The following is a 21,991-nucleotide window of genomic DNA, read 5'->3' as shown; positions in this document are numbered from 1 at the left end:
AAATGGCCATAAATATTATTTTAATCAATAAAATACCATGCAAAAAAATACATTTTACTTATTGTCTTACTATTTCTTATATGGTACAACATTTCTTTAATTATTGAGTAAAATTATTCGATACGAAAAATGTGTTCATCCGCCATCCTGGTCCTTGCTCATCCTGGTTCTTGATGAAACACCCGGACGAAAACATCGAAGTAAGATTCTCCGCTAACCCACGTGGTAAAAGAGGACAGAACTGTCAAAAGCTTCGAATGAATGAAATCAAACCAAAAACTGATTACTTGACGAATTCTGTTTCGGAATTGCTTTTTTTCGATAAAACTTCCAAAACAAAATGGCGTATGACCACACAGTTTGAGATGTTTTAATTTTTATTCACCACACAAATTATGGGTTCAGACGTCAGGTGTCATGCGGCAAATAATTATGATGCTGAACAAGTAAAATGTGTCACTTTCTAAGAGTTTGCTTTAAATTATATTCATTATCTATTTATCGTATGTTATTTAAAGGAAAACGTTTTTAAATGAATAATCCTTATTGAAACTGCTTATTAGCCATATGATTGACTGAAAAAGATTTTTTATTGTCGAACTTTATCAAGTCTTTCAGTAACATATTCAGACACTGGGTTGTGTAAGGTTGCTCAAACCAAGCATTTTTGTTCGTGTTCGAGGCTATTTCGACAGCAACTTAAAAATAGCTGTACATGTAGTGTATTGATCAATATTATATTTTAAGTGTCATCTGTATTATATATAATTGGGCATTGGGAGTACACTTAGCAAGGGAATATCCTAACTTGTCGTCTTCGGGGTGAGGGGAAAAAAAGGACGGAGGAATGCATATGTAGCGGAACTGGACTGGGTCAATCATTGACAACAAGGTAGCTCAATTGAATTGGTAGAGAATTTGGCTAGTGTTCGGATCCGGAGGTCCCCGGTTCGAACTCCAGTCTGGCTGCTACATTTTCTCTTGTTACACTTGTATCAGGAAAAATAACAGCAACAAGTAGGAGTTCAGTACTCGGAAAGTTAAGGATTGCAACATTTTGTGAATACTTACAAAAAGTGTGTTGATATATGTTTCCTTGGATCTAGAGATGTTCCTATAAAAAAATCTCTATATATATACAGAATCTTACATTTTTTATATCCAAGGCATAAGATATACAGATTTATGACCATTTTCGGTCAACTTCTATCACTTGTGTATTTTTCTCTAACATTGAAGGCAGATTTGCAGTACAGCTTAAATACATTGATTTTATACTAGCATTAACTGATATTGCACAAGATCTTTTCAAGGAGGGACCAGGGTAAAGAAATCAATTCAAGCATCTGTTGATGACATTGATGTAAACTCATTATATAAGATGTATGTACAGCTATAGTTGCCAGCAATTTTAATTTATATTGGTGATAATTGATATGGTTCAGGAGTAAAGTAGCAGTCCTTGGGCAGCATGGAAGCTCTGTCAGAGGAGAACTCCTCAGACCTTTCATCTGTAGACACCACCGGTATAACAGACCTGGCCACAGTGAACATAGCAGGTGCTGACATGGATTTGAGTGAAGGTGAAATAGGACAGTCAGTTGTGTCTCCCCACAAAGAGGAAAGTGATATTGGTAGTGACAGTGTGTGTGCAATAATCAAAAAGGAATTAGCTGGTGAAGAGACATTACCAGCCTCAGAAAATGTTCTGCGATTTGAATCTGGCATTGCTGATGGTTACATCATATTATCCAGAGAAGCTGCGGGTAGGTGGCATTATCAATAAAGAAAAAATATAAGAGAGATCTGAGCTGATCCATTCTATGATGCACTAAAATAAACACAAAAAAAACCCTATTTTTATTTTCAAGATATATTAAACATAAATGTGTTTAAATTGAAATAAATTTGCATGGCATTTAAAGTAAAAGCAAAATTAGTTAAAGTCTGACAAAAAGAAAATGATGAAGAAAGGTACATTTTGTAAGTGTCATAAAAACACTTACAATTAGTATATATATAGTACATTAAAGAGTAGTAGACTGGCCGACTCTCTCTGGAATTTTTGAGCTTTATGATTTTGGTCTCCAGCTATGTCTGATTCTAGAGATAGTTAGTTTCAAACTAGGGGAGATAATCTAGTAGAATTAAATTCTATAATTATAATCAGTTTTATAGATAATTATAAAAGGCAGTGTATATATCCTGCCAAGCAGAAATCAAAACTATTAGTCCTCCTCAACAAAAGTGACCAATTATTATCTTTGTTCATATTTGTCCTGCTTTCTATATGTAGCTTCTTTGGGAATGAACTCGGCCACAGCTACTGTTGAAACTGATGTCACAGAGCCTGCCAACAAGCGATTTAGATTCCAGGGTGAGGATGGACAATCATATGTACTAACTGTGGCAGACAGCACAACTGGAGAGAATCCAGACATCACACTGGATGACCAGCAGAAGATTCAAGCCACAACAGCTGTCGAGGTAGTTATAGGATATACCCAACTATTTCTGGTTCTTTTACTCCCAAGGCTTATGTAAATGCTTTTACTAAAGTTTATGAAGAGTTTTTATGAACACTGTATTGTGCAAACTTTTAATCTCCATTATATTAGCATCAATTCAAAAATCAAGTTCTGGTCTTAGCTTTTTGCCAATAAGGCATTTTCATATATGGTGTTCTTAACTTGCAGTTGGAAGAACAACAGCTTCCTGTGGCAACAGCAATGGCTACTGCTGTTACTGTTCCCTTGGTTACAACCAGCCAGTCTGTGTCTGAACAACTGTTGGGACCGGGAAATACTGGCAAGAAGGCACCGGGCAACTCTGATGTAACTCAAGCCTGGTTTACCACCCGGTTTGACAAGGTTGCCATGCAAAGTAAAGGTATCGCCTCTTTCCAGTATATATAGTTCACCTTAGGTCACACTGCAAAGTACAGGTATCGCCTCTCACCAGTATAGAAAGTTCACCTTAGGTCACCCTGCAAGGTAAAGGTATCACCTCTCACAAGTATTATTGACCTTAGGTCACCCTCTAAAGTAAAGGTATCAACTCTCACCAGTAGAGTTCATCTTAGGTCACCCTCTAAAGTAAAGGTATCACCTCTCACCAGTATAGTTCACCTTAGGTCACCCTGCAAGGTAAAGGTATCACCTCTCACCAGTATAGTTCACCTTAGGTCACCCTCTAAAGTAAAGGTATCAACTCTCACCAGTATAGTTAAACTTATATTAGGTCACCCTGCAAGGTAAAGGTATCAACTCTCACCAGTAGAGTTCATCTTAGGTCACCCTCTAAAGTAAAGGTATCACCTCTCACCATCATAATTGACCTTAGGTCACCCTCTAAAGTAAAGGTATCAACTCTCACCAGTAGAGTTCATCTTAGGTCACCCTCTAAAGTAAAGGTATCACCTCTCACCAGCATAATTGACCTTAGGTCACCCTCTAAAGTAAAGGTATCAACTCTCACCAGTAGAGTTCATCTTAGGTCACCCTCTAAAGTAAAGGTATCACCTCTCACCATCATAATTGACCTTAGGTCACCCTCTAAAGTAAAGGTATCAACTCTCACCAGTAGAGTTCATCTTAGGTCACCCTCTAAAGTAAAGGTATCAACTCTCACCAGTATAGTTCACCTTATAATAAGGTCCCCAGGTCCCTGCAAAATACAGGTGTTGCCTCTCATATTCACACCAAAACATCACACTGTCACCTTCTACACCTTATTATCAGGTTTGGTGGTCAACGTTAAAGGTCACACTAAAAAAAAAGCTTGTGTACAATTATGAAGTGGAGGTATGAAATGTTATCCTTTGTCACAAAGATGGTTAAGAAGTTTTGCAGAGTTTCCCATGCAGATATTTCTAGAAATAGGATGTTGATATTTTGCATGAAAGTTCTGTGGTCAGGCTACCAGTCTGTGCTTTGCAGTCAAATGGGAAAATCAATTTTTTACAAATTTGAGAAATCTTGTTCCATTTTACCCTAATTTAAATGGAATGGCACATAAATGTTTTTAGTTCACTGACACGTCGGTGTCTTTTTCCCCAGTCCGTCTGTATTTACATACATGTTTTAAATTAATTTTATTTTTACAGGAGCCAGCTGGAAGCAGGGACAGTGGACTAAAGAAGAGATAGATGTTTTGCAGTGTAACATTGATGCATATTGTCGGGTATATATCTTAAAGAATGTTTTCTTTATAAAAAACAACTAATTGTATGTTTAATTGAAAAATTATTCACCCATTGTTAAAATTTTGATATTAATGATATATATATGTTAAAATTTTGATATTAATAGTATATATATAGACGACACCGCTGCAGTGAAAATAAATAATCGATAAATTCCTATATTTCACTTGCAGATAAGTGTGCATATGGTATGGAAAGAATGGTTGTCTAGGCTCACTTTGATCTTTGGAAAATATTTTGTTTTAGTACATTTTCTGTGTTTGCTATTATTTGAAAACATATCAAATGATCCATCTTATTTTAAAGGAACGTGGTATAAGTGAACCTACAGAAATCATATTTGGAATGTCCAAAGATGAAAGAAAAGATTTTTATAGGACAGTTGCCAAAGGATTACAGCGTCCATTGTTTTCCGTATACAGACGTGTTACCAGAATGTATGACCAGAAAAATCATATGGGAAAATATTCTCAAGAGGAAATGGCAAAGCTTAGGGAGTAAGTACTTCTGTAGTTACATACTAGATGCATATTTATCACCATTACTTTTTGTGTCACCTGCTTTTTGCAGGAGACATATGGGTATCACTATGTTGGCAACGTGTCGGCGACGGCATCATAGATGTTTCTGTACAAAACTCAAGTTCTCTTGGGCAGATGAAACTGAAACTTCATGTAGATCTTCCTTACCAAAAGTGCTCGCTTAGGATTGCTTTTCAGGTCCGATAGTCAAAGGTCGAAGTCATTTTTACTAAAAAATAGAAAATTTGTTTCCCTGCTATAATTCAAGTTTCCTTGTGGCGATCAAGATCAAATTCATGCAGATCTGTTTTACAAAAAGTGTTTGCTTAGGATTCCTTTTGAGGTCTGAGATCAAATGTCAAAGTCACTGTGACTAAAAATAGAAAACATGTTTCTTGGGATAACGTAAGTTCCTTTCGCCCACCAAACTAAGTTTTCATACAGTTTTTCCTAACCACAAGTGCTTGCATTGAATTATTCTTTTTACAAGTCCAAATGTCAAGGTCACTTACTATGAACAGAAATAACATGAAATAACTCCAGGTCTCTCGGGCTGATCAAGCTCAAACTTCATGAGGTGCTCATTTACTGAAAGTTGCTTACTTTTAACACTCTTTCTTGAAGTGAAAAATATAGCTATTTCTTAATCACCCAATATGCTGTGCAGGCTACACATCCACTTCATTTTCTAATGAAATCCGAAGTAAAAACACTTTGAAATGTTAATTGATAGAATTATATCTAGATTTATAGAATGTGTAAGTAAAAGAAAAATGAGATCTCCGTTGACTAAAAAATTTTTTTAATTCAGGCTTTCACTACCTTTATCAGCTTTAATTTATGAATTTTATCTTGATTGGGTATTTCATTTGAGAAATAAGCCTGCACAGCAATTAGATGATTAGCTGAATAAAAAAGGCTCTGAGTTTATGAGTGATAAGGAATTAGATTATAATACTATAATGTTGATAATATGCATCTTCTGCAGACTTCGTGGTAAATATGGCAATGACTGGGCTTCCATAGGGTCAGTGTTGGGAAGGAGTGCTTCATCCGTCAAAGATAAATGTCGGCTGATGAGAGACACCTGTAATTCAGGTAAAATATCTTGGCTATATACTGACTATACTGTCTTGTGAATCAAAATTATATTTCCATCCTGACATCTGCCATCTGGCCATTTAAATTGAAATTTGTTTTTCCATTCTAGGACAAAGAAAAACTATATCAGATGTTCATGATGTATGCATGTAATCTATATAAATCAGATTTGAGTGAAGTAAATTTATCAGTTGTTTGTGTGTTTTACAGGTAAATGGTTGCCCGAAGAAGAGCTCAGACTTTCGTCAGCAGTTTATGAACTGGCAGGTGTCAAGCCAGGTATTTTATGTTCTTTTTACAACTGGAAAAGGGTTGGGGAGGCTTGTACATAGTGTTAGATACAGTCTCTGTCATTCAGCTCACTGAGTCTGCTTCTTTGGCTCTGTAGGTAGAGCTAGTCTAAGACCTGGGTTCGATTCCAGTCGAGACACTGGACAAGAAGGGGTTTTTCCTTTCTCTTTCACACAACGTTAATGTCTTTTTTTATTTATATGGCACATGCCCCGGTAGTCAAGTATATTCAAATTGTTTTCGAAACTTATTTTGACTTACATAATTAGCATTTAGAAATCACAGTTCATTTCATATAGCATTTAGAAATCACAGTTCATTTCATATATATATGCGCCCTGCCCTTTTCAAATCCTAGCTGGAACACTGCATGTGTCTCTCTGACTGTCAAATGGTGATCAGAGTGTGATGATAAAGCGTGAGATTTAGTATGTGTGTGGGAATGTTTGTGGGTAAGTGTGTGTCCCTGTGTCTATGTTCTCGTCCTATTATATCTGTATTAAAATCTTTTTAAATTAAAACAATTATAAAAAAATGAACCTACATATACTAATGAACTAGAATAATTCCAGATGAGATCAAACTTTTAACTTTTTGTAATTTGTGTATTAGGTGAGAATGTGACCAGTGGGCTTTCATGGGCGTCTGTAGCAGAGAGGGTTCTCACACGATCAGAAAAACAATGTCGAACAAAATGGTTAAACTTCCTCAACTGGAAACAGAAAGGAGGAACAGACTGGACCAGGGAGGACGACATCAATCTAGTCATTAAGTGAGTTGATGCTGAAACCTGTGAAAAAGATGTCACTGGTGATAAAATATAATTTTACCAGTATCTGCAAAAAAAAATAACACCAAAAAAACATTAAGTGTTATCTACTTTTCTACTATTTATATGATTCTCAGAGGATTTTTTTCCAGCAAATATCGTCAAGCTTCATGTTTCCAGTACATATTATACTTGTCAACACTGAAACAATATAATAAAGGTTTATTTTAGAAGAGGGTCACTGAGAGTTGGCCTTTACCATTGGTTTGTACGTCAGTGCAACAATCTGGGTTGACAGAAATGTTTACTTTCATTTCTCTGATAACACAAGAACGACTGGTATTTAACTTTGTATACAGATACATCTTCAGAAAATTCCACCATCAGAATATATTACATACCATAAACATTATGGCATGTAAGCCACTGGTTAATGTTTTTCCTCCATCAATTGAAGTTTCATTTCAAATTTGTATTGTATGATTTCTTATTTCAGAATTGCTAACTTAGGTGTATCAGATGACACAGAGATAGACTGGACAGAGCTAGCAAAGAACTGGCCGAGGTAGTTATATATAATAACAATAGTTGTGGTAATTATAAGTATGTCAAAGATGCCGTATAAATTGTACATGAAGATAAGAAAGTTGAAATTTACAGTAATTAGTCTTGTAAGGTAACCTACAATTAATGAGAAATAGTTTAGTCATTTGGACTTAATTTACTTTATCAAATAGACAGTGGTGTGTTCATTGATAATTATTACTGTTGTACATGTACAGGTCCTATTTATTTGAGAATTTAAAGACTTGAGTTAGGTCACCAGTAGGTACAGTATGTGAGGTAGCATATACCCTTAACACAAGTCGTCACAGGTACAGTGTGACAGCAGCTACTGTTGTAGCAGAAAAGCATTTTACACTTTTGACTATCTGGTACTTTTAAGAAGGACAAATGCTTTTTCCCTACAACAGCAGACAGTGTGTCGGATATCCTCTACACAGTGACATGTAGGATACTATTAAATGTATATATTCTAAAGTTCAAACACAATTATTTTGCAGTGTACGATCGCCACAGTGGCTGCGAGGGAAGTGGTGGTCTCTAAAGAGACATGTCCCAGATTACCAGCTACTGTCATTCTCAGGTATGGGCAAACAGCTGTATCTCTGATTGGCACTGCTTAATTTACACACAGGAAATGTTTGTAAGGAATAGAAAGGGTGCAAGCTCTTGAAATATTAAAAAAAGATGTTGTAAATTCAAAACGAAAATTGAACATGTTCAGCCTTTTATAAGATCTTCGTTATACACATTTTGTACAATTATCTGTTCTGCTTTGTTTTAGATCTAATTATATTTTTAAAAAATGTACATTTACAAAATGTACGAATGAAGAACCCTGTAACATCATCTGGTATGAGACTTTCACACATTGGTTTGTCACGACCTGCAACAGCCACAGACATGACAACACTACAGATCCCGATGTCCCTTAACTCAAACCTACAATCTCTTCCCATACAAACAGGTAAGAGGTTGGTAAGGATAAAATGAGATTTTCTGTGGGAAGAGAGAGCAGATTTCATATATTGGAAAATTATATTTCCATAGAGAGTTGAGACCCAGTTGCTTTTAATCAAGTTGTCCTAGATAAAACTTTCAGTCACCAGTGTGTATTGGACTGTCATTTTTGCAATAATTGTTCAGTAATTCCTGCCATAGCACCATCCATTTACTTTAATTCAGAGTGAAGATTATTTGATTTTGCAGACTTCATTTTCTTTACAGTTCTGATTAAAGTTGTACAGTAGTTAAGAAAAAAAGGAATTTGTCATAATTGAACATATTCTGTAGGTTGTGTAAAAGATATTACAGATTTCAAGATAAAAAATAAACTGTTAAATTTTCAGAATTTTGTTGCTGTGTATTTGTTTGAATGTTAATATATTCTACATTTGTCTCCGAAGCAGGTTCCCTAGACTCAGGGTCTGTAGATGGGGACGTTGCTTTCCAGACGTATGAGGTACTACATCAGTCAAGTCCAGGCACCTTCCTCATCACACAGCCCCAAAACAGTCCAGTTATCTCCCTTAGTGGCACAGCCATGGGAACAGATCACATTATTGTACACACACTACCAGTGAGTAATTCTCTAAGGTTATAAAACTTAAAAAAGAAAAAGTGTTATGATTGAGAAAGTTACAGATTGTGTACTGCTCAGTATTTTCGTGATCAAACTGGTATATTTTAAGGTCATTTTAATTCTTTTAACTGGTAAATATTTTCTCAAAACATTACATTGAATTCAAATGAGATATCACTTGGGGAAAATATCAAGGTACTGAAGCCAAATCTTAAATTATCTCTTTTCTTCTCATCTCTTTTGCTGGTTTTGTTGGTTTTTAGTTGATGAATAAATATTAATAAAAGCAAAAAATATTTAATCACAGCTAGATATCTGGATGTTTTTCAATTTAACTGATATTATTTGTAACAAGAATTTAATATTAGATTCAATAACTTAAATGGTACTTGTGTATTATGATATACAATCAAACCTCACTATCTCAAACTCTGATAATTCAAAGACGCTGCTTATCCCTAATTCGAGGTTAATCTAGACCGATTCTACTACTGAAATTAGGTAGTATTCCCCACTGATGGTGTTTTCTCCTTTGAATAAAAACAAATTCCACATCAAGAAAAATCCCATAAAACATGGCAAATTCTCCAAAACAGGGGATAATCCCAAATTTTGATGAAATATATTAAGAATTATGCCAAAGAATAGCTGTAAAATGTTAAAGAATAATTCAAGACACAGCGGCCCTTCATTTCCCCTAAATTTCATAATGGGCATATTCCCTAAATCCTAGATTAACCCCTGCTTGAATGCTCAAGATATCTCCTAAGTTTTTTCCTGACCACACCACATTGACTTCGCAAGATAACGAGGTTTGACTATACTTTCAGACTATTAAAAGAATGCATTTGACTTTTGTGTCTGCCAAAATTTATGTGAAAGGTATGTTATCAATTTAAATCTGTAGTGCAAATCAAGAGTACTTGGCATATGAAAGCTTTGTTGTTTGTTTTCAGACAAACACAATAAGAGGTAATGAGAATGTGACGGTGCAGATGAACCCAACACCAGTTATACTAAGTACCGGCCCTTCACAGGACGGTGTGTCAGAGGTGGTGGCTACACTGGACGCCAGCGAGATGACAAACTCCATACAGCTGACAGACACAATTACAGAGGCAGATCCAGGTCAGTCTCCAACATTTGTTACATAAATATCATCACAATCATCAAATTTATTTACCCATGTGATATTTTTACATATTAATGTGATTTGTCCAAGAGCATTTTGTCATTGGCTGTATCAGTCAGAAAAAGATTGTGAAGTCATAATATGGATTATAAAGTTCAATCATGAATTAATTGAAAATGGGGCAACAAAATGGTCTTGATCAAAATGTCAGTTTTTTTCTGAGTTCACTGATAGAAAGTATCTTAATTTGTCATCATTTCATTATGAAACTAGTCCTGAAGTTATAATTTTTGTTCACCGAGGCTCGAAAAAATGAAAACTTCTAAGACTAATTTCATAAAATCTCATTTCAGATCTTATATTTATGAAAGAATTTAGCATGAAAATTATTCGGTAAACAAGATTATGATATGTATTAATTTTATCTCTGCAGATCTACAGACATTAAGTCAGGATGACCGGTTGCCTGGAGACGAGGGTGAAATTCCAGGGGCTGGGCTGGACAATAGTGACCAATTAACTACTCGGGGTCAAATTATCACAAATGAAGAAATATATGAAGCTGCGGTAACTTATTAAGTTATAAACTAAACTTGTTGAGTGTTAAGATTTTATGTAACTTGAGACAGTTTTAGATTATGGGTTAGTAGATCAACTGGAAAATGGTTTTAAAAGTTGAGGTCAAATTAACATTCACAAAATGACAGGGGGAAAGACACTTTGGGGATGTCTGTTTTGTGTAGGGAACCATATATTGTACTCCACTTTATATAACATCCCACTGGTTTCGTTATCAAGTCGTAACTCCTCAGAGTTGAAGTGAGAGGAGTCTCCAGCCCTTGATATAGAGTAACATTGGGTTGCCCAAGGTGGTGAAGGGTTGCTCAAGGTAGCGAAGGGTGACTCAAGGTAGCGAAGGGTGGCTCAAGGTGGCATAGGGTGGCTCAAGGTAGCGAAGGGTGGCTCAAGGTGGCATAGGGTGGCTCAAGGTGGCGTACAGTGGCTCTCAAGGTGGCATAGGGTGGCACAAGTTGGTTTAAGGTGGTGTAGGGTGGCTCAAGGTGGAGAAGGGTGGCTCAAGTTGGTTTAAGGTGGTGTAGGGTGGCTCAAGTTGGAGAAGGGTGGCTCAAGTTGGTTTAAGGTGGTGTAGGGTGGCTCAAGGTGGAGAAGGGTGGCTCAAGTTGGTTTAAGGTGGTGTAGGGTGGCTCAAGGTGGAGAAGGGTGGCTCAATTTGGTTTAAGGTGGCGTAGGGTGGCTCAAGGTGGAGAAGGGTGGCTCAAGTTGGTTTAAGGTGGCGTAGGGTGGCTCAAGGTGGAGAAGGGTGGCTCAATTTTTAGCTCACCTGCCCGAAGGGCAAGTGAGCTTATGCCGTGGCGCGGCGTCCGTCGTCCGTCCGGCGTCAACTTTTCCATTCAAACAACTTCTTCTCAATAACCAGAAGGCCCAGAGACCTAATATTGGGCCTGTAGCATGCTGGGGTGAAGGGCTACCAAGTTTGTTCAAATGAATAATGTTGACCTTCATTCAAGGTCACAGGGGTCAAAAAGGCTAAAATCTTTAAACGACTTCTTCTCAATAACCAAGAGTCCCAGGGTGTTGATATTGCGTCTGCAGCATGCTGGGGTAAAGGGCTACCAAGTTTGTTCAAATGAATGACCTTGACTTTCATTCAAGGTCACAGGGGTCAAATATGCTAAAAAAAATTAAACTACTTCTTCTAAATAGCCAAAAGACCCAGGGAGTTGATATTTGGTCTGTAGCATGCTGGGGTAAAGGGCTACAAAGTTTGTTCAAATGAATGACCTTGACCTTCATTCAAGGTCACAGGAGTCAAAAAGGCTAAAATCTTTAAACGACTTCTTCTCAATAACCAAGAGTCCACTAGACCTAATATTTGGCCTGTAGCATGCTAGGGTGAATGGCTCCCAAATTTGTTCAAATGAATGACCTTGACGTTCATTCAAGGTCACAGGAGTCAAAAAGGCTAAAATCTTTAAACGACTTCTTCTCAATAACCAAGAGTCCACTAGACCTAATATTTGGCCTGTAGCATGCCAGGGTGAAGGGCTCCCAAGTTTGTTCAAATGAATGACCTTGACCTTCATTCAAGGTCACAGGAGTCAAAAAGGCTAAAATCTTTAAACAACTTCTTCTCAATAACCAAGAGTTCCAGGGAGATGATATTCGGTCTGTAGCATGCTGGGTTAAAGGGCTACCAAGTTTGTTAAAATGAATGACCTTGACGTTCATTCAAGGTCACAGGGGTCAAAAAGGCTAAAATCTGTAAATGACTTCTACTCAATAACCAAGAGTCCCAGGGACTTGATATTAGGTCTGTAGCATGCTGGGGTAAAGGGCTACCAAGTTTGTTCAAATGAATGACCTTGACCTTCATTCAAGGTCACAGGGGTCAAAAAGGATAAAATCTTTTAACAACTTCTTCTCAATAACCAAGAGTCCCAGGGAGTTGATATTGGGTCTGTAGCATGCTGGGGTAAAGGGCTACCAAGTTTGTTCAAATGAATGACCTTGACCTTCATTCAAGGTCACAGGAGTCAAAAAGGCTAAAATCTTTAAACGACTTCCTCTCAATAACCAACCGTCCCAGAGACCTAATATTTGGCCTGTAGCATGCTGGGGTAAAGGGATACGAAGTTTGTTCAAAGCAATGACGTTGACCTTCATTCAAGGTCACTGGAGTCAAAAAGGCTAACATTTTTAAATGACTTCTCAATAACCAAGAGTCCCAGGGAGTTGATATTGGGTCTGTAGCATGCTGCGGTAAAAGGCTACCAAGTTTGTTCAATTGAATGACCTTGACCTTCATTCAAGGTCACAGGAGTCAAAAAGGCTAAAAATTTTAAATGACTTCTTCTCAATAACCAACAGTCCCAGAGACCTAATATTTGGCCTGTAGCATGCTGGGGTGAAGGGCTCTTAAGTTTGTTCAAATGAATGACCTTGACCTTCATTCAAGGTCACAGGAGTCAAAAAGGCTAAAATCTTTTAAATGACTTCCTCTCAATAACCAAGAGTCCCAGGGAGTTGATATAGGGTCTGTAAAATACTGGGGTAAAGGGCTACCAAGTTTGTTCAAATGAATGACCTTGACCTTCATTCAAGGTCACAGGAGTCAAAAAGGCTAAAATCTATTAGCGACTTCTTCTCAATAACCAAGAGTCCCATGGAGTTAATATTGGGTCTGTAGCATGCTGGAGTGAATGGCTACCAAGTTTTTTCAAATGAATGACCCTGACTCACATTCAAGGTCATGTCGATCAAGTATGCTTAAATCTTTAAATGACTTTTAGTGAAAAGCCAAAGTGCAGATAGACATTATATTGGTCCTGTAGCATGCTTTCAAATAACTGCAGGAGCCATATATGAAAAGATCACTGCATTGCAGGTGAGCGATTTGGGCCCATTGGGCCCTTGTGTTTAAGGTGGCGTAGGGTGGCTCAAGGTGGAGAAGGGTGGCTCAATTTGGTTTAAGGTGGCGTAGGGTGGCTCAAGGTGGAGAAGGGTGGCTCAAGTTGGTTTAAGGTGGTGTAGGGTGGCTCAAGGTGGAGAAGGGTGGCTCAAGTTGGTTTAAGGTGGTGTAGGGTGGCTCAAGGTGGAGAAGGGTGGCTCAATTTGGTTTAAGGTGGCGTAGGGTGGCTCAAGGTGGAGAAGGGTGGCTCAATTTGGTTTAAGGTGGCGTAGGGTGGCTCAAGGTGGAGAAGGGTGGCTCAAGGAAGTGTAGGATGGTCTCATTAGCTTCTGTGATTGGGTCTGACAATTGTTGCATGTGCCAAATGCTCCATACAGTCAGCATGTTTCTGTACAGTCGGACCCACTTAATACAAACTCTGATAATACAAAAACTCGCTTTATACGAATGAAAATCAAATCCCCTGCAAACCGTGTGCAATATGCTTTTATTAGCTCACCTGGTCCGAAGGACCAAGGTGAGCTTATGCCATACCGTTGCGTCCGTCGTCCGTCCCTCCGTCGTCTGTCGTCCGTCCGTCCGTCAACAATTGACTTCTTCTTCATAACCACACATCAGAATTTGACCAAATTTGGTCAAAAGCATCCCTATGGGTAGGGGACTCAGAATTGTACAAATGATGGGGCTGACCCCCTGGGGGCCTCTGGGGCGGGGCCAAAAGGGGTCATTTTTGCGCTATTGATATAAACGACTTCTTCTCTAAAACCAAGCAATGGCTATCACTCATATTTGCCTGGTAGCATCACTATGGGGTGGGGATTCAAAATTGTACAAATGATGGGGCTGACCCCCCAGGGGCCTGAGGGGTGGGGCCGAATGTGGTCAATTTGGCTATATTGATATAAACGACTTCTTCTCTGAAACCGAGCAATGCCTGTCACTCATATTTGCCTGGTAGCATCACTATGGGGTTGAGATTTAAAATTGTACAAATGATGCGACTGACCCCCCCAGGGGCCTGAGGGGCGGGGCTAAATGTGGTCAATCGGGCTGTATTCATATAATTGACTTCTTCTCTGGAACCAAACAATGGATATCTCTCATATTTTACTGGTAGCATCACCTTGGGGTAGGAATTTGAAATTGTACAAATGACGGGGCTGACCCCCCGGGGTCTGAGGGGCGGGGCCAAAAGGGGTCAGTTTTACAGAATTGATATAAACGACTTCTGCTCTGAAACTAAGCAATGGATATCACTCATATTTACCTGGTAGCATCCCTATGGAGTGGGGATTCAAAATTGTACAAATGGTGGGACTGCCCCCCATGGGGTCTGAGGGGCGGGGCCAAAAGCGGTCAATTTGGCTCTCTTTATATAAACGACTTCTTCTCTGAAACCAAGCAATGGATATCGCTCATATTTGCCTGGTATAATCACTATGGGGTGGGGATTAAAAATTGTACAAATGATGGAGCTGACCCCCCCGGGGGCCTGAGGGGCGGGGCCAAATGTGGTCAATTGGGCTATATTGATATTAGCGACTTCTTCTCTGAAACCAAGCAATGGATATTGCTCATATTTTCCTGGTAGCATCACTATTGGGTGGGCATTCAAAATTGTACAAATGGTGAGGCTGACCCCCCGGGGGCCTGAGGGGCGGGGCCAAGAGGGGTCAATTTGGCTGAATTGATATGAACAACTTCTCTGAAACTAAGCAAGAGATATCGCTTATATTTGCCTGGTAGCATCCTTTTGGGTAGGGATTCAAAATTTTATAAAGGAAGGAACTGACCCCCACTCCCCCCGGGGTGCAGAAGGCGGGGTCAAAAGGGGTCAATTGGTTTAAACAACTTCTTTTCTGAAACTAAGCAATGGATATCACTCATATTTGTGTGGTAGCATCCCTATGGGGCTGTGCCAAAAGTTAATTTTATTTCATGGATTAATGCATTTTTTGACATCAAATCCTCACGTACCCATGTAAAATGCCTATGATATAATATTGACATTGGTCAATTTGGCTATATTGATATAAACGACTTCTTCTCTGAAACCGAGCAATGGCTGTCGCTCATATTTGCCTGGTAGCATCACTATGGGGTCGGGAATCAAAATTGTACAAATGATGGGGCTGACCCCCCCCAGGGGCCTGAGGGGTGGGGCCAAATGTGGTCAGTCGGGCTATATTCATATAATTGACTTCTTCTCTGGAACCAAGCAATGGATATCTCATATTTTACTGGTAGCATCACCTTGAGGTAAGAATTTGAAATTGTACAAATGATGGGGCCGACCCCCCTGGGGCCTGAGGGGTGGGGCCAAAAGGGGTCAGTTTTGCAAAATTGAAATAAACGACTTCTGCTCTGAAACTAAGCAGTGGATTTCGCTCATATTTCCCGGGTAGCATCCCTATGGGATGGGGATTCAAAATTGTACAAATGGTGGGGCTGACCCCCCCCCAGGGGCCTGAGGGGCGGGGCAAAAATTGGTCAATTTGTTTAAACAACTTCTTCTCTGAAACTTAGCAATGGATATTACTCACATTTGTATGGTAGCATGGTTATGGGATGGGGATTCAAAATTGTAAAAATGTTTGGGTTGACCCGGGCCGCCAGGGGGCTGAGGGGTGGGGCCAAAAGGGGTCAATTTGGCTAAATTGATTTAAACAACTTATTCTCTGAAACTAAGCAATGGTTTGACTGGTAGCATCCTATTGGGGTAGGGATTCAAAATTGCATAAAGGAACGAGCTGACCCCCAAGGGGGCAGAGGTCAGGGTCAAAAGGGGTCAGTTGGTCTAAACAAGTTCTTCTCTGAATCTAAGCAATGGATATCACTCACATTTGTGTGGTAGCATCCCTCTGAGGTCGCGGATTAATGCACTTTTTGGAATTTTCAGTATTAAAATAAAACCAATGTACATGTACCCATATAAAATGCTTATGTTATATATTGACATACCAATACCAGCGACAAATATACTTCAGCATCATTCTTGTTTCATATCTCATGAAACCAGGTGAGCGATACAGGCCCTCTGGGCCTCTTGTTGTTTACCCACTTAATACGAATCGGTTACGACGAAAACCCGGATAATACACAGACATGCCAGGGTCCCTTGACCACTGTTTGTATTGTTTTAAACCCACATAATACGAACTATCAAAGTCAGAGTCAGCCAAGTGTGACACAGGAAAGTTTTCATGACCTTTGTCTCGTACCGTCCCACGTGCTCTATAGATAGTGTATACAGCTGTAGGCAGGTATACAGGTAAATGAGTAATGTTCAATTAAACAATGTTAACCATTGGAGATTACTGAGGCTGACATTTATCATTTCTGTGAAAGGAACAGAACTCCACGAGAGCGATGATGACATGACGATGATGATGGTACTGACCCGGAAACATGCGTTACAGATCGCGCGGCCCGCAAATGCCTGACAAATTGAAATCATTCGTTCAAAATCAAAATGATGTTTAAGATTGTGTTTTCAAAAATCTCTTGGACCTGGATATATTTGTTAGTAAGGTCAGCTCGGAAAAAGTCGAACAAACACTGGTCAGTGATTTTTTTCGCAGCTGCAAAATGTGATTAGCGCGATCTTGAATGACATGTAGCCGTTGTAGGCCCATTGTGTATTGGTAGGCGAACTGTAAATAACCAAAGACTGAACGCCACACACTTACAATGTACATTGTTTTAAACGTTTTATTTTTTATATTAGATAATTAAATTAAAATGCAGTTTTGTTTATTTTTAGTGAGAAAAGTGTAACATGAAACTTGTGTATACAAACATGTACGAAGTGTACATGTGATACATGGTGTGGCACAATGACATTGGAAATACGACCCCACATAATACGCAACCCATATATAATACGAAAACATTTGGGGGGTCCAAAGAAATTTGTCATAACCGGGTTGGACTGTAGCTGGTTGGCTTTAGAGCTTAAGCTGTATAGCCAATGGTGCCATGTCTCTAGTGTAACAAAGTATATGACGTTGGTTATAGTGGCGCCTTAGATAATTCCATGAGAGTAGAGTTTTAATGAAACACTGGAGTGATTTGTTAGTGTACATGTATGATGAATAACTTAGTTGGTGTATTCTATTACCAGCCAAAAATTGGATTACTAAACATAGGTATACCTAGAATCACAACACTATACTTAATGCTTTAGTCTACTTAAACAGCATATTACTCTCCATAGCCTGGTCTGAACACTTTTCCTCTGTTTTTCTCAGTCATTGATTGCAAATAATGCAATTGAACAGTCTGCATAGTAAATGCTTCATTGTCATAAACTATTGTACATGTGTACATATGCTGACTTTGAGGTAGCTGCATTCTCCAAACCCTTGTTTACCTGGTCACCTGCTATAAATGCAAATAATACATTTGGGGAATTAAATGTGAAGTTAGATTCTGGTTCTTAGAACATTCATGCCACAATTGACAACATAACGACTGCCAAGTGGCACTCCATTTCAACTTCCAATAACACTATGTACAAACTGGAAACAATTGGAATTCTACTAGATACACTAATTGATAAGTGGAGACTTGTTTTTATTCACAAAAACAGTTTCCTGGTTTTCTGTATAATGGCTTATTTCTTCTTATAATTAAAAATATTACATTACAGGAGACCAACATTGGAAACTCAACTGCAGACACGGTTGACCTAGTAATGGTCAGTACAACATCGTCGTCCTTTGTCCAGACCACCAGTAGTGAGCTGATGTCTTCACTGTCAGGTATTTTGTTTTATACCTAGCCCTTTATTGCAGGACAAAATATAGAGGCAGAACATGGTAGAATTTCTTAGGGATGCTATTAATTATTTGTTCAATTCAAATTTGAGAGATTAAAGATACACTATAGAGAAGCTTGAAGTTCTGGAGGGTGGTTATACCTTAAAGCATGCAACTTCTGGTGATTTTATGCCATGGCACGTTGTCCGTCAACATTTGCTTCAAATCGCTACTTGTCATAAAGTACTGAGGGTTAGTCCAGTAAAATATTTACCCCACCCCAGGACTCTAGTTCTTGTTTAGGGGTACCACCTATGGAATTTCTTTGTATAATTTCCTTTATATGAAATATGTAAGAGGAAGGAAGCCCAACCATTGACAGAAGCGAATTATTCTGGAGTCCTGGGGTCAGGTAGATGTTTTAATGGAATAGCCCTGAACAGATTTTGACCAAATTTGGTCAGAAACGTCCTTGAGGGAAGGGGAACAGATTTTGCATAAATGATGGCTGTGACACCCCTGGGGTCAGAGGGGAGGGGCCCAATAGGGGAAATAGAGGCAAGTCCTTCAAATCGCTTCTTGTCAAACAGTCCTGAATGGATTTGAACCAAATTTGGCTAGAAAAATTCTAAGGGGAAGGGGAACAGATTTTGTATAAATGGTAACTCTGATCCCCCAGAGGCCAGAGGGGCAGTCCATTTGAACATTTCCAGAGTGTGATGTTTCATATGATATTATAGATCCGATATTGAAGGTTTCTAGAGTATGTTGAATGATATTACAGATCCAATGTTGCCGTCTGGCGGTCCAGATCTAATCGGGTCATCATCTGATGTGGAGGGAGAGAAATCACATGGTCAGATCTGCGAGAATGACACGGACATCACAAGTTCTGACATCAATGGAGCCGACAGCTAACACTACCCTCCAGACTAGCAAGATTAATGTGATATCTATTACAATGTTAATTACTCTATGATATTATTTTTTTGTTTTCATGAAAAAAATGCATTTAATAAGAAAATGAATAGTTTTATAAATTGAATATAAACATGAATAGAGATTTGTTTTTCGCTCTGTTGAGTTATGAACATTATTTTGAGTAATGAGTGTTTGGATGGATTATTTTTGAAAGATTTATTCCATTTTCACAAATCTTAAGAATAATTTGAATAGGAATTTGAAATGAGTTCATCCCATGACCTTTTACATCCATTCCAAATCTTCAATATGGTATTATCAAACAAGGGTTTGCTAATTGACAAGCAGTCCTGATAGGATGTGTAATTTGTACTATATATCTTGTTAGGGGAATGGGTGTGGTTGCCTCTATAAGTGGATACAAACCCAGTGGATAAATCCAGTTCCAAAAGAAAGCAAATCAAAAATATATATATACGTAGCTTTTCCATTTCACTTGCTTTTGCATAATAACTGTTATTGTTTAAACTAGATCCCATTCATTACAAACTTAGCTACACTGACGATTGAATTTATTAATTTGATTTAAGTCCAAAATAATGAACTGATGTATATGTAACAGTATCTTGTAGAGTCAGAGCTGTGATTTACCATACAATATTCTTTAATAGTATGGTATATACAAAATGTATATGGTTTACCCGGTTTATGTATTTTCTCAAAAATAACTAATCAAGCCCAAGGAAGCAGGATGATTAAAACAACACACATCATTGACCCTGTTGTGAACAACAAACAAGTTTTGTTTTTTTTTTGTTTTTTTTGTTTTTGTAAAAGAGAATGAATGTTACCGGGGGTATATGTTTGTTACATGCTAATACAAGTAATAAAATATGTTTTTCTGTAACAAAACAGGATTAGGTTCAATGAGAGCTACGATTCTGTAACAAAATTCTGACAGAGGTTTGGAGGTTACGAAATCTTAGGCTCATTCTGAGATTACCAGTTGTAATAGTTATAGGAAATAAAAATTGATTCGTAATATTTAACTTATTTAATAGTTCAGAAACTTGTCAATAGTTTTGATTTACAAAGTACTCTTAGAGTACCTGGGGAAAACCCATGTGGTCGGGCAGGTGGGCCAAGGTTTCACATCCAATAAGGGCATCAATCTCTGGTTTCCTAGGTTAAAAGCTTGTGCAAAGTGCAACATTTGAATATTTCTGAACATTGCTAACAATATCATGTTTCAATTGGATTATGCTATATCTGAAACAATAGAAATAGTACATTTAATATCTACATGTCGGTTCAATCTAATTAAAATAAGATTTACCATTATCCAATTCACAATGTGGTGTATAATGATCTGTATTTGAAACAGATTGATGTGAGTTCATTCAGAATCAGCAGATAAATACATCTGATCAACTTGTAAAATTTGGTATTTAATTTTTGTTGTAAGATAGTGCTATACCAATCAAAATAGATAGAAAATATTGCACAAGTTATCAGATGGGATAACCGTCCAAAAAAATTCAATTTTATTTCTTTGTTTCAAATAAAACAGATTGAAAAACAAATGTGTATCACATAAGATATCCCTGTTCAAGGTGCAAGAACTTTAAACTTGTACTGAAGAAAATGAAATACATTTATCTCGTTTTTTGAATTTGAATTCCAGCATGCTTTTTCAAGAAATTTGTTATTTCAACTCGAGTGCTAATTATGGAAGAGTTTCTCCCAAATGAATGTTAAAGATGCTACACTGCCAACAGAGTATACGCTGTGTGTATAAAATGGCACCATAGTATAAATGTGTATCCAACGCCAAGTATTGAAAATTAATAGCGTCCTAAGATTTACATACAAAATATAGAGGCAGAGTACATTATGATTTCTTAGGGATGCAATTATTTATTTACGATGAATTGAAAAGATAGAGAAAAACTCAAACTTTTTGAGGATGGTAATAGTGTAAAGTATGTAACCTTTGGTATTGTGTTAAAAACACATCAGTCTATTCTTGTATTCAGTCGATTACTTTGTTGAGAGATGTAGCAGCTTTAACATGTGAATGATAACTTATTCTCCTTATTTATATCCAGTACAGATCTGTATTACTTGATGCATGTGATAGTTTTGCTCAAGAACTTTTGTTTTAGTATTCCATTGGATTTGTTGTCTTGTTTACAATACAAATATCTTTATTTAATAAAGATAATATAACTTGAATCTGCTGTGTTGTAAGTCACTATACACATATAATTTATAAGTCATTACAGTGGGAGCCGGTCAGTCGGTTAGAGCGTCGGCCATCTAACCTCAGGTAAAGGGGCTGCGATAGGTCAGTCGGTTAGAGCGTCTGCCATCTAACCTCAGGTAAAGGGGCCGCGATAGCTCAGTCTGTTAGAGCGTCGGCCATCTAACCTCAGGTAAAGGGGCTGCGATAGGTCAGTCAGTTAGGGCGTCGGCCATGTAAAACCCTACTGGTGTTGGTTTATGTTTAGCTGAGAAACAGGACTGTCTATGCTGTTGAGGTTGTGTCCTTGGGCAAGGCCCTTCACTGTAATTGCTCTGGATGGCATGCCAGGGGCCTCAAGTATGTTGTTCAGTGAGGTAGTCACCAACTACTACAATGAGAACCCACATTAGTGACCCTTACTGTTCATGGGGCTATAAACGCAACAAAGATTGGGAAATAATCAAGGCTTTG

General features: G+C 38.1%; 1 protein-coding gene across 3 annotated transcripts; it reads left to right on the top strand.

Annotated features, from left to right (window-relative positions):
• Positions 1-117: 117 nt before the first annotated feature.
• On the top strand, positions 118-21,510 carry LOC117330565 (cyclin-D-binding Myb-like transcription factor 1). 3 transcript variants are annotated; one of them, XM_033888973.1, is made up of 17 exons: positions 118-200; positions 1,446-1,766; positions 2,297-2,487; positions 2,697-2,889; positions 4,106-4,182; positions 4,511-4,701; positions 5,714-5,823; positions 6,037-6,105; positions 6,730-6,889; positions 7,383-7,451; positions 7,951-8,033; positions 8,235-8,417; positions 8,857-9,029; positions 9,989-10,160; positions 10,598-10,731; positions 18,246-18,357; positions 19,139-21,510. In XM_033888973.1, exons 2-17 carry the CDS (start codon positions 1,472-1,474, stop codon positions 19,270-19,272), a joined length of 2,346 nt encoding a protein of 781 aa, XP_033744864.1. In that variant the 5' UTR covers positions 118-200; positions 1,446-1,471; the 3' UTR covers positions 19,273-21,510. The 3 variants fall into 3 exon arrangements, with proteins under 3 accessions (XP_033744864.1, XP_033744865.1, XP_033744862.1); XM_033888974.1 differs by having other exon boundaries at positions 1,440-1,766; positions 8,860-9,029; XM_033888971.1 differs by having other exon boundaries at positions 1,440-1,766.
• Positions 21,511-21,991: the final 481 nt, after the last annotated feature.

The sequence above is a fragment of the Pecten maximus genome, chromosome 7, assembly GCF_902652985.1.
Source record: "Pecten maximus chromosome 7, xPecMax1.1, whole genome shotgun sequence".
Taxonomy (NCBI): Eukaryota; Metazoa; Mollusca; class Bivalvia; order Pectinida; family Pectinidae; genus Pecten; species Pecten maximus.
The sequence above is the reverse complement of the archived record's forward strand: the minus strand, read 5'-3'. Positions and strand labels throughout refer to the sequence as shown.